The following is a 20,281-nucleotide window of genomic DNA, read 5'->3' on the forward strand; positions in this document are numbered from 1 at the left end:
CCTGGTCCTGGTTTTATCAAATGCCTGGTCCTGGTTTTATCAAATGCCTGGTCCTGGTTTTATCAAATGCCTGGTCCTGGTTTTATCAAATGCCTGGTCCTGGTTTTATCAAATGCCTGGTCCTGGTTTTATCAAATGTCTGGTCCTGGTTTTATCAAATGTCTGGTCCTGGTTTTATCAAATGTCTGGTCCTGGTTTTATCAAATGTCTGGTCCTGGTTTTATCAAATGTCTGGTCCTGGTTTTATCAAATGTCTGGTCCTGGTTTTATCAAATGTCTGGTCCTAGTTTTATCAAATGTCTGGTCCTGGTTTTCAAGTAATAAACACACAAAATAAATGAGTTGTGGCACACGATAAGATAAAAGGCTTGGGTTGCCAGGAAGGTGGTAATTTTTGCCAACAAAAGGGAGGCAGCTGTGGGGGGACAATAACAGTGAGGGACAGGACATTTTGGACAATAATACTACTGCCATGTGGGTTTGTAATACGCAGAACACAGACAAGGAGAAAAAGAGACAGAGACCCTAACCTGCTTATGTGAAGCGAATGCACACAGATGACGATAAAGCGTTTATATAAAAAGACATGCAGGTTTAATGTGGTGATGCAACAACGTGGGTTTAATCCCATAGGGCTGTGCCCATGCCAGTCAGTGTTTTTGGAAGGCAATCCCTGGCACCATTAACACACTGATATTATTCAGCAGTTTTAGAGTGAGTTCACCAGACAGACTTAAATCTAGGCCATAAGAGAAAAGAAAAATGAATAATTACATTTCTCCCATTATGCATGTAGCATTAGGTGTGTTTTAATTTATTTATTTTTAACCTTTTTTAACTAGTTTTCCTCAGAATTTAACCTAAAGGTTCTTTGTGTGTTTTGTTGTCATTGTATTTCTGCATTAGCCTATGTCAGCAATCTAGCCATGAAGTTAAATGTGGCATTCAGTTATTTCAGGTACTTTCAACACATTGGCATAGGTAGAATAGATCTACAGCAACTAGGACTATCCACTCACGCTCTGCGGTCGTGGTCGATCCTGTTAATCTTGCCTCCGATGAAGACGCGGATCTTGCAGTCATTCCACTTCTTCTTGTTGGTGAGCAGATAGGGGATGAGCAGGGTGAGGCCTGGCAGAGTCACGAGAAAGACAGTCACTCATCATCTGTTTGTGGGGCCATGCTGTGGTTTGTTCTTGCTGATGTGCAGACTTGGGATATCTCTAGGGTCTAAGGGCTTTCTAGTGTCCTCAAAGCTGCAATGCCCATTTCTGTCCCCATTTCTGTCCCCATTTCTGTCCCCATTTCTCAGCCACAGACTGTTGACAACATGTCAACTATATTTAGTCTCCAATGTTTATTGAAAACATATACATTTGTACAGAGAGCATTTGTTGTCTCTAAAATAGACTGTTACAGTTGTTGGTTAGCTAGCAAATTTTTGCCATAATAGCATTGACATGAAATCAGTCAAAACAAGACATGGTTTAAAGAACAAGATGAAACGAGCCACCTACGTTTCCCCACATGGCAGTTTCTTGTCATTGTTGCTAGCTATCTGGCCATCCAGAATCATAACACACTGACTTTTGCCCCATTTACGTGTGCACATTGTTTGTGACGTTGTCAGCTAATCCATCTATAGCCTTAAGTGTTTCCCTGCGTCCCAATTATCTACTCTTTCTCCTGAAGTGCACATTCTTCCCAACACATTCAAAAGCATTGGGTTAGTGTGAGCATGGGCTAGACCAGTTTCTCAATCCTGGTCCTGGGGACCCAAAGGGGTGCACATTTTAGTTATTGCCTTAACATTACACACCTGATTGAAATCATCAAAAATGATGAGTTGATCATTTGGATCAGCTGTGTGGTGCTAGGGCAAAATTAAAAATGTGGACCCCTTTGGGTCCCCAGGACCAGGATTGAGGAACTCTTGGTTAGACGGTTTCCACCATACTTCTATACAAATCATTATCTTTCAAAGGGGAGGGCAGGGAGTGTTTGTCAACTTAAAACTGGGGTATCAAAGCTGCTCTGTAACAGAAACACTAGGCAGTAAGTAATCATATAGCACCCCCTTGTGCTCTGGAGGACCAGACTTAACTCACCGCCGTCGTCAAAGAGCCACCACACGTCCACAGTGCCTTTGCCTTGTTTCCTTTTGAACAGCTGACTGGCGTCCAGTAGCCTCTGGTCGGCCACGTTCAACGTCTGGGGGCTTTTCTCTGTGGGGCCCAAAAACTGCCATGTCAGACACTAAGATCAAGACAGGACAGGAAGCTGTATGCTCACTTAGGGAGATGACTTAGGTAGGAATTCCTCTCTGTGTGTGACTCAGAATGGGCCCGCAATCATAAAGTCTCTAGGATCAGTTTTGTCTTTCAGATCATAATGAACCAGATTATACAGACAAGAGGGACCTGATCCTAGATCAGCACTGTCTCCTAGTTTATATATATTTTTTGCCCTGGTCCCAGATATGTTGTTTGTGTGATCTTGCCAACTCCTAAGGTCATTAGCAAGACTTGGGATCAGGATATGTGTGATAGAAATCAAAGGAAGTGGGATCTTATGTGTATTTTATCTAACAGTCACAGTACAATGGAAACCTTCTCTGAAGTGGGCTCAGTGGAATGTAAACGGTGTGCAGTCAGTGAGTGTCTATTGTAACATTCCTTTCTCTGCTCTCCGTCTGTCTGTCTGGGACTTGGATAAGTAGACAGTAGTTATAAAACAGCTGTACCTGAAAAGCACATGACAAATACACACAGAGAGAGAGAGGGGGGGGGGGGGGGGGGTAGAGAGGTAGAGAGAATACAAAGAGGGGTAAAACCGAGAGAGGGGTAGAGAGACTATAGAGAGGGGTAGAGAGAATATAGAGGGGTAGAGAGAATATAGAGAGGGGTAGAGAGAATACAGAGAGGTGTAGAACAGAGAAAATAGAGAGAATATAGAGAGGGGTAGAGAGAGAATAGAGGGGTAGAATGAGGTAGAAAAAGGGGGAGAGGAGAGAAAAGCAGACAAACCCCAACAGCAACATACATGCCTGCCAGAAAGGAAGGGAGAGAGACAGTGACAAAGTACTGAAGACAGTGTCATCTCCGCAGAAAGAGAAGAAACAGGCACTAAAGACCGACAGGAAGTCCAGCAAAGAAAGGATTTAGAGAAAATACAACGTCAGAGCAGACACACACGACGGCGCTTCAGGGACTGCGCTAGAGCTACAGGAAGCCGGAGTGAGTGGAAAGACAGGAGAAAATAAACATACAGGTTATTCCCAGAGCCAGACGCTAGCCCTAACCCAGAGCCAGACAGCTAGCCCTAACCCAGAGCCAGACAGCTAGCCCTAACCCAGAGCCAGACAGCTAGCCCTAACCCAGAGCCAGACAGCTAGCCTTAACCCAGAGCCAGGACGCTAGCCCTAACCCAGAGCCAGACAGCTAGCCCTAACCCAGAGCCAGACAGCTAGCCCTAACCCAGAGCTAGGACGCTAGCCCTAACCCAGAGCCAGGACGCTAGCCCTAACCCAGAGCCAGGACGCTAGCCCTAACCCAGAGCCAGACAGCTAGCCCTAACCCAGAGCCAGGACGCTAGCCCTAACCCAGAGCCAGACAGCTAGCCCTAACCCAGAGCTAGGACGCTAGCCCTAACCCAGAGCCAGACAGCTAGCCCTAACCCAGAGCCAGACAGCTAGCCCTAACCCAGAGCTAGGACGCTAGCCCTAACCCAGAGCTAGGACGCTAGCCCTAACCCAGAGCCAGGACGCTAGCCCTAACCCATAGCTAGGACGCTAGCCCTAACCCATAGCTAGGACGCTAGCCCTAACCCAGAGCCAGGACGCTAGCCCTAACCCAGAGCCAGACAGCTAGCCCTAACCCAGAGCCAGAAAGCTAGCCCTAACCCAGACAGCTAGCCCTAACCCAGAGCCAGACAGCTAGCCCTAACCCAGAGCCAGACAGCTAGCCCTAACCCAGAGCCAGACAGCTAGCCCTAACCCAGAGCCAGACAGCTAGCCCTAACCCAGAGCCAGACAGCTAGCCCTAACCCAGAGCTAGGACGCTAGCCCTAACCCAGAGCTAGGACACTAGCCCTAACCCAGACAGCTAGCCCTAACCCAGAGCCAGACAGCTAGCCCTAACCCAGAGCCAGGACGCTAGCCCTAACCCAGAGCCAGGACACTAGCCCTAACCCAGAGCCAGGACGCTAGCCCTAACCCAGAGCCAGGACGCTAGCCCTAACCCAGAGCCAGGACGCTAGCCCTAACCCAGAGCCAGGACGCTAGCCCTAACCCAGAGCCAGGACGCTAGCCCTAACCCAGAGCCAGACAGCTAGCCCTAACCCAGAGCTAGGACGCTAGCCCTAACCCAGAGCCAGACAGCTAGCCAGGCAGGAAAGACTAACCCTAGATGACAGAGGAAGACGGTAACAAAGGGTGACAGAGTTTGCGCATGAGTGTGAGAGCAATAGAAACAGAAAAGAAAACCAAACTCAACCAGGTTCCACGGTTCGAAAGCACATGACTGTGAGTGAGAGTAAGAGAAAGAGAATTACAATAAGGCAACATGACAGGAAGATAATGTGTGAGGGAAGGGAAAGAGGGATACAGTCAGTTGTACAACAATGCATTCAACTGAAATGTGTCTTCCACATTTAACACAACCCCTCTGAATCAGAGTGTGGGTACGGGTGATGCAGGTACGTGCGAGTGGGTGCGTGTGAGCGGGTACGTGTGCGTGGGTACGTGTGGGTGCGTGTGTGTGCGTACGAGTGCGTGCGGTGAGCGCGAGTGTGTATGTGTGTGCGTACGAGTGCGTGCGGTGAGCGCGAGTGTGTGCGTGCGGTGAGCGCGAGTGTGTGCGTGCGGTGAGCGCGAGTGTGTGCGTGCGGTGAGCGCGAGTGTGTGCGTGCGGTGAGCGCGAGTGTGTATGTGTGTGCGTACGTGTGCGTGCGGTGAGCGCGAGTGTGTATGCGTACGAGTGCGTGCGGTGAGCGCGAGTGTGTATGTGTGTGCGTACGAGTGCGTGCGGTGAGCGCGAGTGTGTATGTGCGTTCGGTGAGCGCGAGTGTGTATGTGCGTGCGTACGTGTGCGTGCGGTGAGCGCGAGTGTGTATGTGTGCGTTGGTACGTGTGCGTGCGTGTGTACGTATGCGTGGGTACGTGTGGGTGCGTGTGAGTGGGTGCGTGCGTGCGTGCGGGTGCGTGCAGTGAGTAGGTGTAAGAGCACATGTGAAAGCAATAGAAAGAGAGAAAAGGAAAGGTAAAGAAACTCAATAAGGTGGACTGCCTGCCTTTTCTCAACAGCGGCTTCGTTGCGGCTTTGCGTTCATCATCGTCACCTGGATCATGTAAAAACAAAAAAGATGGAGAGAGAAAATGAAAAAAAATACAGAGAGAGAAATAGAGAACGGAAGGGTTAATGTTTTTGTTGCTGTCGCCATGATGGGAAACCCATCTACCCCACTACAATGAGGGGACTTTTCTGGGGGTGGGGAGTGGGTGTGTTGGGGGGGGGGGGGGGGGGGGGGGCACTACGTCAGTTAATCCCTGCGCCAAACAAAATGGAATGGGCATCAGTGGTAACACCAACTGTTGGGGTCTCTCAGGGAAGGAACCCCCGGCAATGGTTAGAAATCTGGAGTCAGAAAACTCCACTACTGGCTTAGTAGTGGACGAGCACTTTTGAGAGTTTTAAGACAGTGGTTTAGATGTTTGACTCCTTTAAAAGCTACTGGAATAGTGTAAAGACAGATTAGTGTAACCAGTGTTTCTAGCCAGGACTCTTTAGTCTTTAGAGGGCAAAATCAGAAACACTGCTTTACAACAACTTAACAGTTTAAATAACATACTAAATAACTAGGTCTAAATCACTTCAGTTTAAATAACATACTAAATAACTAGGTCTAAATCACTTAATTCTGAAGAATTTGGGGGAGGTTCTCTGGTAGTGTCAAAAGTGTGAAAGTAATGTACGCAAGTAATCTGAGAAAAATAATTAAGCTTCCGGCATTAGAATTGCTTACTGCTAAGCCGATTATAGATGTGACATTAATCTTCAACTAGCTGTTTTCGTCACTTGGCACTAAAAGTTCACCATGTAGTACAAACATGTACCTTAGTTTAAGTAGTCAACCGGCATGCACACAAACACCCTCTCTCTCCATCAAACAAGTGCACACTGAAGTATTCACACACACACACACGTCAGGGTAACATTACAAAACCCACACAAACACACAGCCTCAGATGCTCTTCATTATTGACTGTGGGAGGGAATTGAGTGAATCGTGAGAAATGTCACTTCCTCTGTCACTGCACAGGATCAGGGACATGATCTTCCCTATGGGAGGAAATAGAATTAAACTGAAGTTCCCAGCCTGTCCATGCTGCACTGTGGGAACAGTTTCCCTGTTTGTTTGGTCATAGTTGAAGGAGGAAAACACACACATTTTAGTGAAGCAATGTGTGTGTGTATTTGGGTTTGTGTGTGTGCATATGCGTCTAAGTGCATGAGATGTTTGTGTGCATGTGTGTGCGTACACGTACGTGTGTGTAAACAAACAAGGACAGACACACACACACACACACACACACACTGTAGTGAAGCCATCTGTGGGCTGTGGACTAACAAACTGGGCCCAGTGGGAAGGCTGGGGGTCACGGGGTCAGAGGCCACTTCCTCTCTGAGTAGGGCGACTTACAGGGCCGCCCACTCAGTGTATCCTAGAGACTGGCTGGCGAGATATAAGGGAGGCCTTTGAGAGATCTAGAGGGGATAGGGAGTGTGGCGATAAGAATTCTGAAAGCAGTTTACATCCTGACCTCTTTCTCAAGCACGTTCACATTGTGATTTCACAAGAAACCTCGTTCACTTTGGCACAGTATCAGACCATCGAATGTCAGCAAACGCCAAAGTTTCCATACATGCTGACGTGAAGTTATGGACAATTAGGTTGAGTAAGAGGGGTGAACCAACCTTACTGCTCCTGAAGAGCTAGTGTTTTCTTCCTGTCCAGCTCTCAGGACCTCCATTAGCTGAAGCAGGTATGTGCGCAAAACCACTGGTGTAGAATCTAAGTAAAAAGGCACTCGACGCGTGTTCCTGTTTATGTGGGATACTTTAGAATGACGCTTGTAATGGGAAATACGATGAATTACTTTCCTGTATTTGAGCCTATAATTATCTGCTGAGGCTCACTACCTTTGACCTGCTTAACTGCCAGTATCAAATGTCTGCCAGCGTTGAGCCGAGGACACACTGACAATGTATCTGTGACACTGTGTGATTCTGTAGCAGCTGATGTTGTGACTTCTGTCGGTGCTGTGTGATTAATATCAGAGAAGACTCGTTAGACACTTTCTCTGCTTCTGATCTGGAGGCGTCTCCCTGTTGCAACTTGTAATAAACCGGATCGATTTTTGATTGACATTATCAACAACTGCGCTCCTTTTGGTTCACCTGGAAATTCCCATTACAACTCCTGACCTTTCTGGATGGCTGGGCTGTTCTGGACGCTGGTGGCTTTGGACGAGGGCTTGGATGAGTCTCCGTCAGAGTCCTTCATGTCGATGGACACCACCACATCCTTCATCCCCGACGTTTTCTCCTGCGACGACAGCAGGTCATCTGCAAAACAACAAAGCTAAACTATTAGCCAACTAAAACTGACGTTACCAGAACATCCTGCAAACATGGTGAACAAATTACCTGCGATGCTAAACTATTAGCATAACGCGAACAGAACATCCTGTTAACATTGAAAATAAGTAGCCCGGGCTGAGTGGAAAACAACTTGAGCAAGACTCCATTTTGTGTCCACTAAACACAGAAGTGGCCAGTAACTGTTAAAATGTAGGTAATTATCTTGATGATGGGGTTATTTGATGGGTGAAAGGGAAACAGTGTGTTTGAAAATGGCCAGCGAGCCATTTGGACCAATTAAGGTGAATTTGGGTGGACTTTTGGCTGCGTAACAAGCCAAGTCAAGTGACTGGACTGAGGAAGATTAATTCAACTGAAAAGTACACAGTTAGGAACTGCTCGGTAATATGATACAGCCGCTTCCCACAAACAAGCAAGGACTTGGGCCTAACTTTTTCCTTTAATGCAATTATCTACATGTATTGACTAAGGTTTATTGGTGAAGGAATGGTGCTCGAGTAACACGCCTACTCTTCAACCAAGACATCATCTTCACAATATGTAGAAAAAAATGGGTTTCAAATACAGGGGAAAGAAAAACATCAACCTTCAGGTGAAGATGAATAAGAAGGTTAACAGGGAGTGACTGCGTGGGACCCAGATGATCTTCTAGAATCTGCAGTTGGACTGTGTTTGGGAAGCAAATCTAATAAAACATCTCTTTGAGTTAGCGATTTAATTAAACAAGTCTCTCCAACTGGCGAGAGCCACATTGAGTTAAAGAATCACACCTCATTATTGGTTGCTCTCGATTCCCTGTGTAGTCGCAGAACATATTGACATGACGCAGCAAAGCACTGGTGCTAAATTCATTTTCTCAATAATAAAATAAAGTTTTATGAGTAAACCAATATGAGACAAGCTGATGAGATTAATCGTTTGGCAAGAGAGTGTTTTAGCGTGTGTGTGTGGGTGGGTGGGTAAGAGTATCATGTCGTTTGGTACAGAAGTGTTACTGTGTGTGTGAGTACACCTTGTTCTGAGATGTGGGACACGTCCAGACCCTCCTTCAGTCTGAGGACCACGGCACCGTACTGATAGTCAAAAGCATCACTGAAAGACAAAAACAGAAAGAAACACACGCTGTTGGCATTTCACAGGAAGCCGCTTGACACAGAAATGGGCCTGGTTCTGTGTTTACGTGTATAACACACTACATTAAAACCTGTACTTTTCCACTTGGACAAAACACACTAACCAGGCTAACACAAACAAACAAGCTAAGGACTCAGGCCACAATGAATGGCTTCAAAGGACAAAGCAAAATGCCTTACTGGTAGAGGTGGGAACTTCATGATGATGTGAAAACTGCCAGCCAGACTTCACCCAATTAATAATACTTTGATGTCTATAGGTGAAGCTAGCATAAATTGAAAACTAAAGAGCACATTCCTATAAGTATTAGCGTAGCTTTTAATATACTGTGGCTGAACCATCTCTAACATTCCAATCTAATACAAACATTCCCACACTTTACACCAGGAACTGATTCAACCTAAATCCATTGGTTTTAATACCTACGTGACTCTGATTAAGTTGATAAAGGTTTTCAGAAGTCCAAGCTGTGTGTGTTCGTGTATATATATATATTCTACTCCATATAAGCTACTTTGGTTGCATGTCAAAGCTTGTTATCTTCACAACCCATCACATGTTCATGTGCTTTAAAACAAATGACTTTTCTAATCAGGCATCTTTGTGGACAGCCTTTTGACAAGGTGGCTTGCGAGGCCCCCGCTGACTCACTGGATCATCTGGATGTAGGTCTCAACGTTCATCATGTCTCCGTCCTTCCAGTCATTCTTGAAGCCAATCACCAGAGTGTTGGGCCTCAGACGACCTAGGCCAGCCGCCTTGAGAAAACACAGGTCAGAACATCCTAAAGAAACCACTAAATAAATCACGGTCAGGAGTTTAACCCCCCCTCCCCCTCAAGTGACACAGCTGTCAAAGGCACTGCATTGCAGTGTTAGAGGCGTCACTACAGAGCCTGGTTCGTTCCCAGGCGGTGTCACAACCGGCCGTGATCGGGAGTACCATTGGGCGGCGCATAATTCACCCAGCGTCATCCGGGTTGGGGGGGGAGGGGTAGGCCGTCATTGTAACTAAGAATTTGTTCTTAACTGACTTGCCTAGTCAAATAAAGGTTCAATAAAACATGAATTTCACACGGTGCTGCATCTACCAAAAACCAGCTCACGCAATCGCTTTCAAGCATAAAAAAAAAGTCTGGTTGGCAGGCAATCATATCAAAGAGCACTATCGGCATCAGGGTCAATTCAATCTCAATCCATCATTAATTCTAGTTTTCAGTGTCAAATGACAATTCCATGGAGTTGAACTGGAGTTCACTCCAATGCTCACTACCGTGGGTTTCAATATATTTTCATGCACTTTGACTGAATGTACTTGAACTTTAGGATAAATAACAACAACTTTGTATAAGGTCAAAGGCTTGTGTTTCAAGGGCAACTAGAGTAGGGTAGCAGGTGGCCTAGTGGTTAGAGCACTGGGCCAGTAACAAAGGTTGCCCGTTTGAATCCCCAAACCGACAAGGTGAAAAATCTGTCATTCTGCCCTTGAGCAAGGCCGTTAACCACCCACACCTCTGTTCCGGTTGGACCTCGTGTCACATTGATGATAAAAATACCTTTAATTCAAATAAGTTATTTTAGTTCTATCACAATTTATGTATTTAAAATTACTGCCCACTTAACTTCTATGGCTTGGTACACTGCCAATAATTGTAACGTTTGTCTGTTCTCACCTGTAGCAGATACTGGGTGCCCTCCCGAATGTCCTCAGCGAACACGGGTGTGTAGAATGCCTTGGTCTCGTTCTTCATCAGCCAGCGCTGGTAACGTGTCTGGTCATTGGACAGCTCTTTGAAGTTGGGCCTTCTGGAGCCCTGTGAACACAACACAAAGAAAATAGAATCACGCTAAAGGCTAAGTGTAGTATTTAGTAACTCTTTAACAAAACAGAACCAGTTCCACCTTGCAGTCAAATCACAGCTGGATATATTTACAGTACTAATCGTTAGAAAAGGTTCTCAAGTTGTCCTGAAAAAATCCCTAATTCAAACCACTCTTAAAAAGGCCTATCCATGGAGTCTTGCTTATATCTAAAGAGGGGCTTCAGTGTAAGAAGCAGCCCTAAGCCAGAAAAGGTACCGCCATTATGAGTGAATGTTTTCACTGTTGGCTTGTGTCGTTGTACTTGCTCTTATTTTGCAATAGAGAGAGTGAGGGTGTGTGTGAGAGAGAGTAAGCAAGCAAGACAAAGAGAGGGCACTATATTCCGCAGTACACCCAGTGGACTTGGAGGGATATTCCGCTCATGGAGGCACGCCACATTCTTTCCAACCGCTAAGCTAAAAACCACTCCTCGCTCAATTTTTTTTTTTAAATGCCCCCTCTAAAATCACCATTTAATCAACACCCATCTGTTTTTGTGACTACCTGGACCTACCACTTGGTTTTGAAGTATTGAAACCAAACCATATGATTTATTTTAATAAACATGAAAAAGGTGAATGTTTATATGGTGTTTAATATGACAATGTAAATAGGTCAGGAGCCAGACAGGGAGCATAAGGAATGAAAATTCATTATTTAGGCTATATCATTTCAAGGCTATAGCCTACAAAGAAATACATTGTGAAGCATTTTCGAATGCGACACACTAGGCTGATAGGGACATAAAGCACTCAGCATTTAAACAATTTCGTTGTATTAAATCATTAGTTTATAAATTGCGCATATAGGCTGTGACTTACTTAGAATTAAATACAAATTAATCTAAAAATGCCTTATTAGGCTTGGTCTGAATAGATTTTTAGAAACACCAGTTTGGCCAGAGTCTGTGGCTTCATGCTCGTGCCTGGAGAGCAGGCCGGCAGCAGAGAATATCCCCTCCCCTGCTTGCAGAGCAGGCCGGCAGCAGAGAATATCCCCTCCCCTGCTTGCAGAGCAGGCCGGCAGCAGAGAATATCCCCTCCCCTGCTTGCAGAGCAGGCCGGCAGCAGAGAATATCCCCTCCCCTGCTTGCAGAGCAGGCCGGCAGCAGAGAATATCCCCTCCCCTGCTTGCAGAGCAGGCCGGCAGCAGAGAATATCCCCTCCCCTGCTTGCAGAGCAGGCCGGCAGCAGAGAATATCCCCTCCCCTGCTTGCAGAGCAGGCCGGCAGCAGAGAATATCCCCTCCCCTGCTTGCAGAGCAGGCCGGCAGCAGAGAATATCCCCTCCCCTGCTTGCAGAGCAGGCCGGCAGCAGAGAATATCCTCTCCCCTGCTTGCAGAGCAGGCCGGCAGCAGAGAATATCCCCTCCCCTGCTTGCAGAGCAGGCCGGCAGCAGAGAATATCCCCTCCCCTGCTTGCAGAGCAGGCCGGCAGCAGAGAATATCCCCTCCCCTGCTTGCAGAGCAGGCCGGCAGCAGAGAATATCCCCTCCCCTGCTTGCAGAGCAGGCCGGCAGCAGAGAATATCCCCTCCCCTGCTTGCAGAGCAGGCCGGCAGCAGAGAATATCCCCTCCCCTGCTTGCAGAGCAGGCCGGCAGCAGAGAATATCCTCTCCCCTGCTTGCAGAGCAGGCCGGCAGCAGAGAATATCCTCTCCCCTGCTTGCAGAGCAGGCCGGCAGCAGAGAATATCCCCTCCCCTGCTTGCAGAGCAGGCCGGCAGCAGAGAATATCCTCTCCCCTGCTTGCAGAGCAGGCCGGCAGCAGAGAATATCCCCTCCCCTGCTTGCAGAGCAGGCCGGCAGCAGAGAATATCCCCTCCCCTGCTTACAGAGCAGGCCGGCAGCAGAGAATATCCTCTCCCCTGCTTGCAGAGCAGGCCGGCAGCAGAGAATATCCCCTCCCCTGCTTGCAGAGCAGGCCGGCAGCAGAAAATATCCCCTCCCCTGCTTGCAGAGCTACTAGGAATGCTGAACACCCTTTGTGCCACTCTTGCCAGGCTGGGCAGAGATGCAGTTGTTTTATTGATTTTTTCTCTTTATAGGTAAGGCCTAAAAGTTCAAAACGTAAAGCTCCTTGAAACTGGGAATATGCCGGCGGTATTGAAACCAATATCAATTATGGCCTACTGTATAGATAATATAACAAAAATGAACAACTTAAGAGAGCCAATTTTTTTCTTTATATAAGTACTTTGCTACAATGACACTCTTAGCTAGCTACCCACCTTGTTCCTCTCTGTTAGCATGTGCACCTAGTACACCATCATGCTTTCAGGATACGGGTCTTTTCAGATTCTACAATGATTCCTTAGTTGTGGACACCACATCACCACACTCCCTCTCTTGCTCTTGGTCCTCCTCATCTTTGTAAGGCACCTTGATTTTGCACCTGTGTTTCTTCATGAAAATATTTTGCAAACTCCATTACAGTGGCTAAAGTAGCTATAGCAGCACAAGTAAACTACAAATGCATGCTGGTCCAGGCATGCTCTGAGCTCGTGAAGTGGGCGCTACTGGAGAGAAGTTGGAGTGGCCAATAAGGCCGACGCTCCAGCCTCTGGGAATCTCGCTCCAGTCAAATTTGGCACGCTCCACTCACACTCTGGTGGAGGCAAATTGATTAAGGCCAGAGACTTTTCGCTGCTATTGACAGTAGAGTGTCAGTAAAGTGCCTTTTCACATTGTGGGCACAGCGGAGGGACGATTACATCAGCCCAGTCGTCACACCGTCTTATTGGACAGGTCATTTTATTGCCCCCAGGTGAGGGATTTAGATTTAAAAAGGAGCTAAAAGTCGTAAATACAAAACAACTAAAATGGGAGCAATGACTCACTCAACAGGAAATGTGGATTTTAAAAGTAAACAGGGGACTAATAAGAGCAACACAGGAGTCCAGAACAACACAGGAGCCACTGTGTTCGGTTTCCTGTAAATCGGTTCTAATGGTCTTCATGGGAGTTAATACAGCACTTAGTCACCTGCAGTCAACAAGAAGTAATTATGACATTGTTCATCTATGGCTCAATGGACCCTATGAGACAAGTCAAAAACTATGAAATGGAGCCCACACTGTGCCATGGTACGGTTATGGGATGGAGACAAAATGGCCTCCGGTTGGGCGACGTCTCTGGTTACTCACCGTGCGAACATGGCCGCAGATCATCAGGCCCACATTCTTGGTGAAAGCGTGGACCAGGTGGAGCAGAGCCGGACGGGAGTTGGGGTAGCCCGTCATCACCAAGCACTGAGGTCTGTTATACAACAAGATCAAAACGGAGTTAGCATTTAGCTAACATCCATGCTAACAGTAAGTGGCGCACAAATTAACACAAAGACCTAACCCAGGAGTGGTAAATCGTCCTTCCGGGGAGCAACTGGCTTTTGGTTCCAAGCCTTTGCTCCAGAACTGATTCTACAAGTTTTGAGGAGCAGCGGATCAGGCGTGCTAGAGCAGCGCCGAGACAAAAGCATGCACCCAGTAGCTGTCTAGGTGGGTTGACCAACAGCCACCGCTGGCTTAACCATTTTGACTTTTTTTTCGTTGCTAGGTCACATGCACACAGTACTTAATGCGTCATCTCACACCGTGTCTTCTCATGACCTTGAGAGAAGACGTGGTCATATCCTCGATGAGGATTGATAACAGACCGAGAGCTCCAGAGTAGCACACATCAAAGCAAATATGTTAAGCACATGGGATTAGGGGAGCCAGGAAGGGGGGAGAAAAGGCCTGGAGTAACATGTTTGAATTCTGACGACAATGTCAGACGCTCCCCAATCCCTCGCCAGCCGGCTAATTGCCATTGGAACGCTTCCAGGGCAAACGGCGCAGTCCGAATAGCATCTGTAGCGCCTCGTACAGTCCATGTGATAGCTATTGAACAATAAAGCGCAAGGTTGTTGTGTTGTGGCTCGGACAACGTCGACAACGGTTTCATCGTTTTCTTAAAATTCATCTGGTTTAGCTCTACTGAAGCACTTTTCCTATATCAGTTTCTGAACGAGACCCACTGGGTATGCTTGATTAAACTCCAGGTAAGTTTAATCAAGCATCACTAAAATGATAGTACTAAAGCATCACATATCTAGTTAGTCAGATAAAAAGGACACTGCACAGTAGACCACAGTTGAGAAACGCAGTTCTATACCGATACTCTAATCCCCATGCTCTCTACCGTGGCTAGATAATGACCGATGCTAGGTTTCAGAGAATAGATGGTTTAGTCTAGCTCCTTTGTCCTGAAAATAGATGGTTTAGTTTAGCTCCTTTGTCCTGAGGCGAGGGAGTGCGAAGGATGCCAATCATATGCCATTGTTGTCCCAGGTGTGCAGTTACACAACCCTCTCCAGGGGGGTGTGTCGTGCCGAGACCAAGAGAGGGCTCTGGCTGCAGCCTGACTCGACAAACAGCAGTTTCCTCCCCCGCTACCCCGCCTGCAGCCTGAGCCTACTGCAGCCTGATCTATAAGTCACAGTGAGCATGCGTTAGGGACGATTCGCCGAGCAGCATCGAACGGTAATTAAGTGAAGGAGTCGTCGTTAATCAAATTTGCCAATCAGATACTTTTAGAACTAAGAGGGCAACAGCCTTTATGACAATGTGAATGATAGAGATTTCCTGAATACGATACATTTTACCCAGTAAATATTTAAAATGTAACATAATGAAACTTAAACACCGGAACGGACGCCGGTGGTGAAAATGAGGTGGTTTAGTGACTAAAGAATCTAGCCTTTCGGGCTCACGAGTGAAGCAGCGGTCTAAGGCACTGGATCTCAGTACAACAGGTGTCACTGCAGTCCCTGGTTCGAATCCAGGCTGTATCACATCAGGCCGTGATTGGGAGTCCCATATGGCGGCGCACAATTGGCCCAGCGTTGTCCATGTTTGGCCGGGTTAGGACATCATTGTAAATAAGAATTTGTTCTTAACTGACTTGCCTAGTTAAATAAATACGGGCGAGCACATTTTGAAGACGAGACATACCTTTCCTTTGGTCTAAGAAGTGAAAGCGTGTGTATATGGGAATGGGTTCTGTACAGTACCTGAAGTTCTTGATGTGGTCCTCAACACTGCTGAGATGCAGACTGTGGGTCAGGGCTTGGTGGTATGTCAGAGCCTGAGTGGAAGAGCCCCAGTTCACATCTGGAAGACAGGACAAACAGTCACATTCTGGAGTCAGGACCCTGTATGGGTGGCCATTAAGACGGTCAGGCCACTGGGGCAACTTCCATGCAGTGTGGGACTCAGTAGGGATGCTGTGTACGTGTGTGTGTGTGTGTGTAGAGCTGTGTGAAGCTGTGACTCACCGTGTGAGTGTGTGTGTAAATCTGTGATGGAGAGCATTTGTGTATTAGAGATGCATGTCAAACTGAGTGTGTGAAGCCATGTGTGTATTTGTGGGTTCATACAAAGCCTCTCTGTAGATGTCTATATTGGTGTCTGGTGCTCTGCTGGGGTTTCTAGCGCAGGTCAGGTGTGTTTACCCAGAGGTCCCATATGGGGCCTTCCTATCATCTGGGGACCCAGATAGCCACCTGACCCCTTTGGGGACCTCCACAGCCAGGCCAGAGAGGCTGAGCACCAACACAGGCGAGGGCATGTAGCAGCATGTAGCTGGTCCCCCACCTGCTGCACCCTCCCAGCTCTAGACATTTCAAAAAGGCCCCCATTTAATGTCACACTGCCTTGCGTGGGCGGCTAGCTTAACAGAACGAGCCAGCCCTTTGGCAAATCACCATAGAAACACCGGAGGGAAAGTCTCTTCATGTACTAGATAACGTCATAGAAGGAACAAAAAGTTGTTCAGAAATCCATATGCTAATTAACAGAAAATCTAAGTTTCCCACGAAAATGTTATTTTCTAACCTGCAAATGGAGCCACAAGCCACTCTTAATGCAATATCATATTGTGAATAGCCAGCTCATTCCGGTTGAATTCAGACAGTTTCCACAACCCTGCGTTTTGCTATAAATACATTTAAACCGTGTTGGCCTGGGCTGCACTGCAGCAGAGGGTGCATAACAAACACCTCATTGTGATGCAAATGCTTACCACTTCACCAAAATACATATGTGCATCAGCAATAAAATAACTTGAAATATCAATACTGGGACCTGTTTCACATTCTGTGTTCAAAGCATCTTTGTGCATCAAGGGACTGACTTCCAGTGCACTGTGCTAATGTGGCTTCATCATAGAGGATGACATTTCAGTGGAATCAAAAGAACTAGGCAATTATTTACGTTAAGTGGTGAAAGTGTAATTTACATCGATTGACCTTCAATAGGACCTCTTTCGGGAAATGTTTTTTGTAGGCTAATTCATGAAAGATTCTGCTATAATTTGTAAAGTAAAATAACCGATAATCCACGTCAACGATAATCCACATCAAGTTTCACAATGAGCACCTATCTTGGCAAAATAACACTAGTCGATGTTGAAGCAATCCAAGATGGCCAACTTGGCCTGTTGACGAGTCACTCACCGGGCTTCTTGTAGCTCACGTAGATGTAGAGGCCCATGACAATGACGTTGGTCATCAAGGCTGCCCACCAGTTGATGACGAACATGACCACGCAGCACAGCACGGCTCCAGCCAGGGACACCCACATGTTGTAGTACTTGAAGCTGGGGCGCCATCCTAGGGTTCAGCGAAACGTTAGGTGAACTTCTTTAGAAGGACCCTCATAAAATGCACTTGAGGGGTCAGCCATACCAAGGGGTGACAGCATAGGACATTTGTCCTTGTAAAAGACAGAGGGGCTGGTATGGGAATTATATAACCAAATTTAAGGAAGAAAATGTGAACTTGAAAAGAGGTAGAATCCAAAAGGTTCGATCAAATCTGCCCCTCATGTCTATGAAGAACCAGAGATTCTATGACGAGCCGCTTACCATAGCTGAAAGCTCTTGTCGTAAAGCACATTTACGACTTGCATTACGTCTTCACATACATGGTTTTAGTGAAATTACTGAATCATTAAAAAAACAAAACAATGGGAGGCGGCTTAATATGGCAATGTCACTGAATGAATAAGAGCATGGATATGCACTTGGATTAAAAATGGAGTTAAAATTTAGAGTTAGCAACCAGTTAAAACATTGTAAGAGAATGTTACATCCACGGCTACTGGAAACCCGTTTATTGGGTACTAAAGACACTAGACCAGTGGGAGTTTAGTAAACTGGAACAATGGGGCACAGTTTGACTGTGTGCACGGTTACACAATGACAAGAACTACAAAAAAAACACAGGACCTAAAGGGTACATTGTTTGTGACGTCATTCTTTGCCACATGACTGTTTTTACACGCAGTCAAGGGAGAGAGACAATGGGCCAGAAAAGAAGGCGTTAGACATTGCCAGGTTGAGAGTTTCTAGAGGTGAGAAGCCAAGTGTCTATTTCCTTGCCTTTGGTTAGTCATGTACCCTTTAAGTCTGTGCGGACAATGTCAGAATTAGATATCAACTCTACCTTCTGTTCTCCTAGGGTTTTTTGGTATTAAGGGAAAAACAAACGTCACTTTATACAACGACTGCTGAACGATACAACAGGTTAAAAATATCACATTGAAAATGACTAAAGCATAAGTGATTTCAACTAGGCATAAAAAAAAAAGTCAATCTAAGCAGAGATCTTGATTTCTTGACACCGTTAGACTGACAGTTGAAACTGAGTGGACAGCGTCCATCTTTGATCAACCGAGTGATAATTAATGACACTGTCCCATTATGCCCAAGCTAGCTTCAGTACTAAACCCCATCCTCTGGAGGTTTGACCTCGACACAAATCAGTCAGACAAGGGTCAAATCCAAAATAGAGAATGTGTTACATTGAATAATAAAGAGCAGCACGCTGCTTTTCAGCAGTATTGTTTTCAGCCAAGTACAGTATCAATTGCATAATATTGAGTGTGTATTATGAGTCATTGAGACATTCCCATTCATTCCAAACTACTTTCCTAAGATAAAGATCGCAGTAGCCGTTATTTAAGAAAACAACTCGCCGGATATGAAAATGTTCAGATAGGCATGTCATTACTTAAGCTGAGTTATTTGGGAATGGCAAAGATAGATAAGACTATGCAGCACATTTCACTGGTGCCATGCATATTAAACAAGTCTTATTCACTGAGAATCAGAGTTAGGACTGCCCCATCTCCCTCCACAATGTCAAAAGAGTCTGCCTTCAAGATGATTTGTCAGTCCCTATACAGGCCGTCATAGAATGGCTGTGCCTAGCTTCTAGGAAGACCGTCCATGGAGTGCTGTGTAAGTGTAAACAAATGCTATTTGTAATTATATAGTTGACATCAGTTTAAAAGGTATTCCTGGATGAGCCATTAAAAGTGAACCTAAAAAAGAAAAACACTCCACTGGGTATGATGTCTTCTCCATGTGGCTAGCATCTATAGTAAATGGAATGACAACTTGTGAGCCACCATTGCATAACTGCATTGAAGTGGTTTAAAGGGATGACTATTGTATGCCTTGTACTGGAAGTAATTAGTGTGGAAGTCCTATCATTTCCTATTAAATCAAGTATTTAAGCCAAAAGGACCTGTGACCAATGACTTAAGTTAAGACTCATGACTTTACTCTTAAAGAGGAAATCCGCAGTTGAAACGTTTAAAGCGTTCTTCCCACCCGTTTCAGTAAAAAGCTGTCCATTTTTTTTTTAAGGATTTAACAACTGCAGATTGCCCCTTTAACTAGCAAATCTAGGAGGTTTCTTCAGCAAAGTACCATATTTGTATTTGTGGCTATAGTCAGGACCTTTGTGGCAGTTTTTGTTGTTGTATTAAACTTCCGGTCTTTCTGCATATATAACTTTTCCTCAGGAAATGAGGCCTTACCTGGCGAGTGGGCCAGAGAGGCCTTACCTGGCGAGTGGGCCAGAGAGGCCTTACCTGGCGAGTGGGCCAGAGAGGCCTTACCTGGCGAGTGGGCCAGAGAGGCCTTACCTGGCGAGTGGGCCAGAGAGGCCTTACCTGGCGAGTGGGCCAGAGAGGCCTTACCTGGCGAGTGGGCCAGAGAGGCCTTACCTGGCGAGTTGGCCAGAGAGGCGTGGAACACAGAGAAGTTGATGAGAGCATAGGAGGCCAGGAAGAAGTTGGAGATGATGGGAGCGATAATGTTCAACTGGGCTAAAATGAAACAAAAACATGGCCATTTAGATTAGCATTTTGTATATGTTCATTGGCAACTGTCCATAGACATTCAGTAGTGCTCTTTAGGTAATTGGCAGTCCCAAACAGGACAGAACTATACTACGAAATGTCACATTCCTGACACACTACAGAATTTCGTATTGTGAATAACAGTGTTGTCATTCGATGCAGAAACCTGGATAGCGTACTACGTACCAATAAGGATGAAGGCTAGAGCGATGCAAAACGTGAGGATGTAGCCGCGGAGGGGCTCGTTGTTCTTGCCGTAGCCCTTGGCAAACATCTCCAGGCCAGGGTAGATGTTGTCTTTGCATAAAGCCTGGAGGAGAAGGAACACAATCATTGGAATTGGACACTGCTATACTAATCTGCGGATAGGACACTACATGATGAAGGAACATTGGGATTCCGAGATCACAATCTTGCCTTTTATCTGCGTCTATGGG

General features: G+C 46.2%; 1 protein-coding gene across 2 annotated transcripts in view; it reads right to left on the reverse strand.

The window, feature by feature from the left end:
• The window catches only part of LOC139544318 (solute carrier family 12 member 2-like), a 76,894-nt gene that overhangs the window by 7,996 nt on the left and 48,617 nt on the right, over window positions 1–20,281 (reverse strand). Inside the window, exons 12-23 of one of the 2 annotated variants that reach the window (XM_071351297.1) lie at window positions 20,031–20,154; window positions 19,710–19,811; window positions 17,150–17,305; window positions 15,707–15,806; window positions 13,800–13,911; window positions 10,468–10,608; window positions 9,447–9,553; window positions 8,674–8,753; window positions 7,485–7,625; window positions 5,290–5,337; window positions 2,109–2,225; window positions 1,020–1,131 (exon numbers count right to left, since the gene is read on the reverse strand). In XM_071351297.1, coding sequence (XP_071207398.1) covers window positions 1,020–1,131; window positions 2,109–2,225; window positions 5,290–5,337; window positions 7,485–7,625; window positions 8,674–8,753; window positions 9,447–9,553; window positions 10,468–10,608; window positions 13,800–13,911; window positions 15,707–15,806; window positions 17,150–17,305; window positions 19,710–19,811; window positions 20,031–20,154 — 1,340 coding nt within the window. The remainder of the gene's footprint in view (window positions 1–1,019; window positions 1,132–2,108; window positions 2,226–5,289; window positions 5,338–7,484; window positions 7,626–8,673; window positions 8,754–9,446; window positions 9,554–10,467; window positions 10,609–13,799; window positions 13,912–15,706; window positions 15,807–17,149; window positions 17,306–19,709; window positions 19,812–20,030; window positions 20,155–20,281) is intronic. The other variant, XM_071351298.1, reaches the window with a different exon arrangement.

The sequence above is a fragment of the Salvelinus alpinus genome, chromosome 18 (genome assembly GCF_045679555.1).
Source record: "Salvelinus alpinus chromosome 18, SLU_Salpinus.1, whole genome shotgun sequence".
Lineage (NCBI taxonomy): Eukaryota > Metazoa > Chordata > Actinopteri > Salmoniformes > Salmonidae > Salvelinus > Salvelinus alpinus.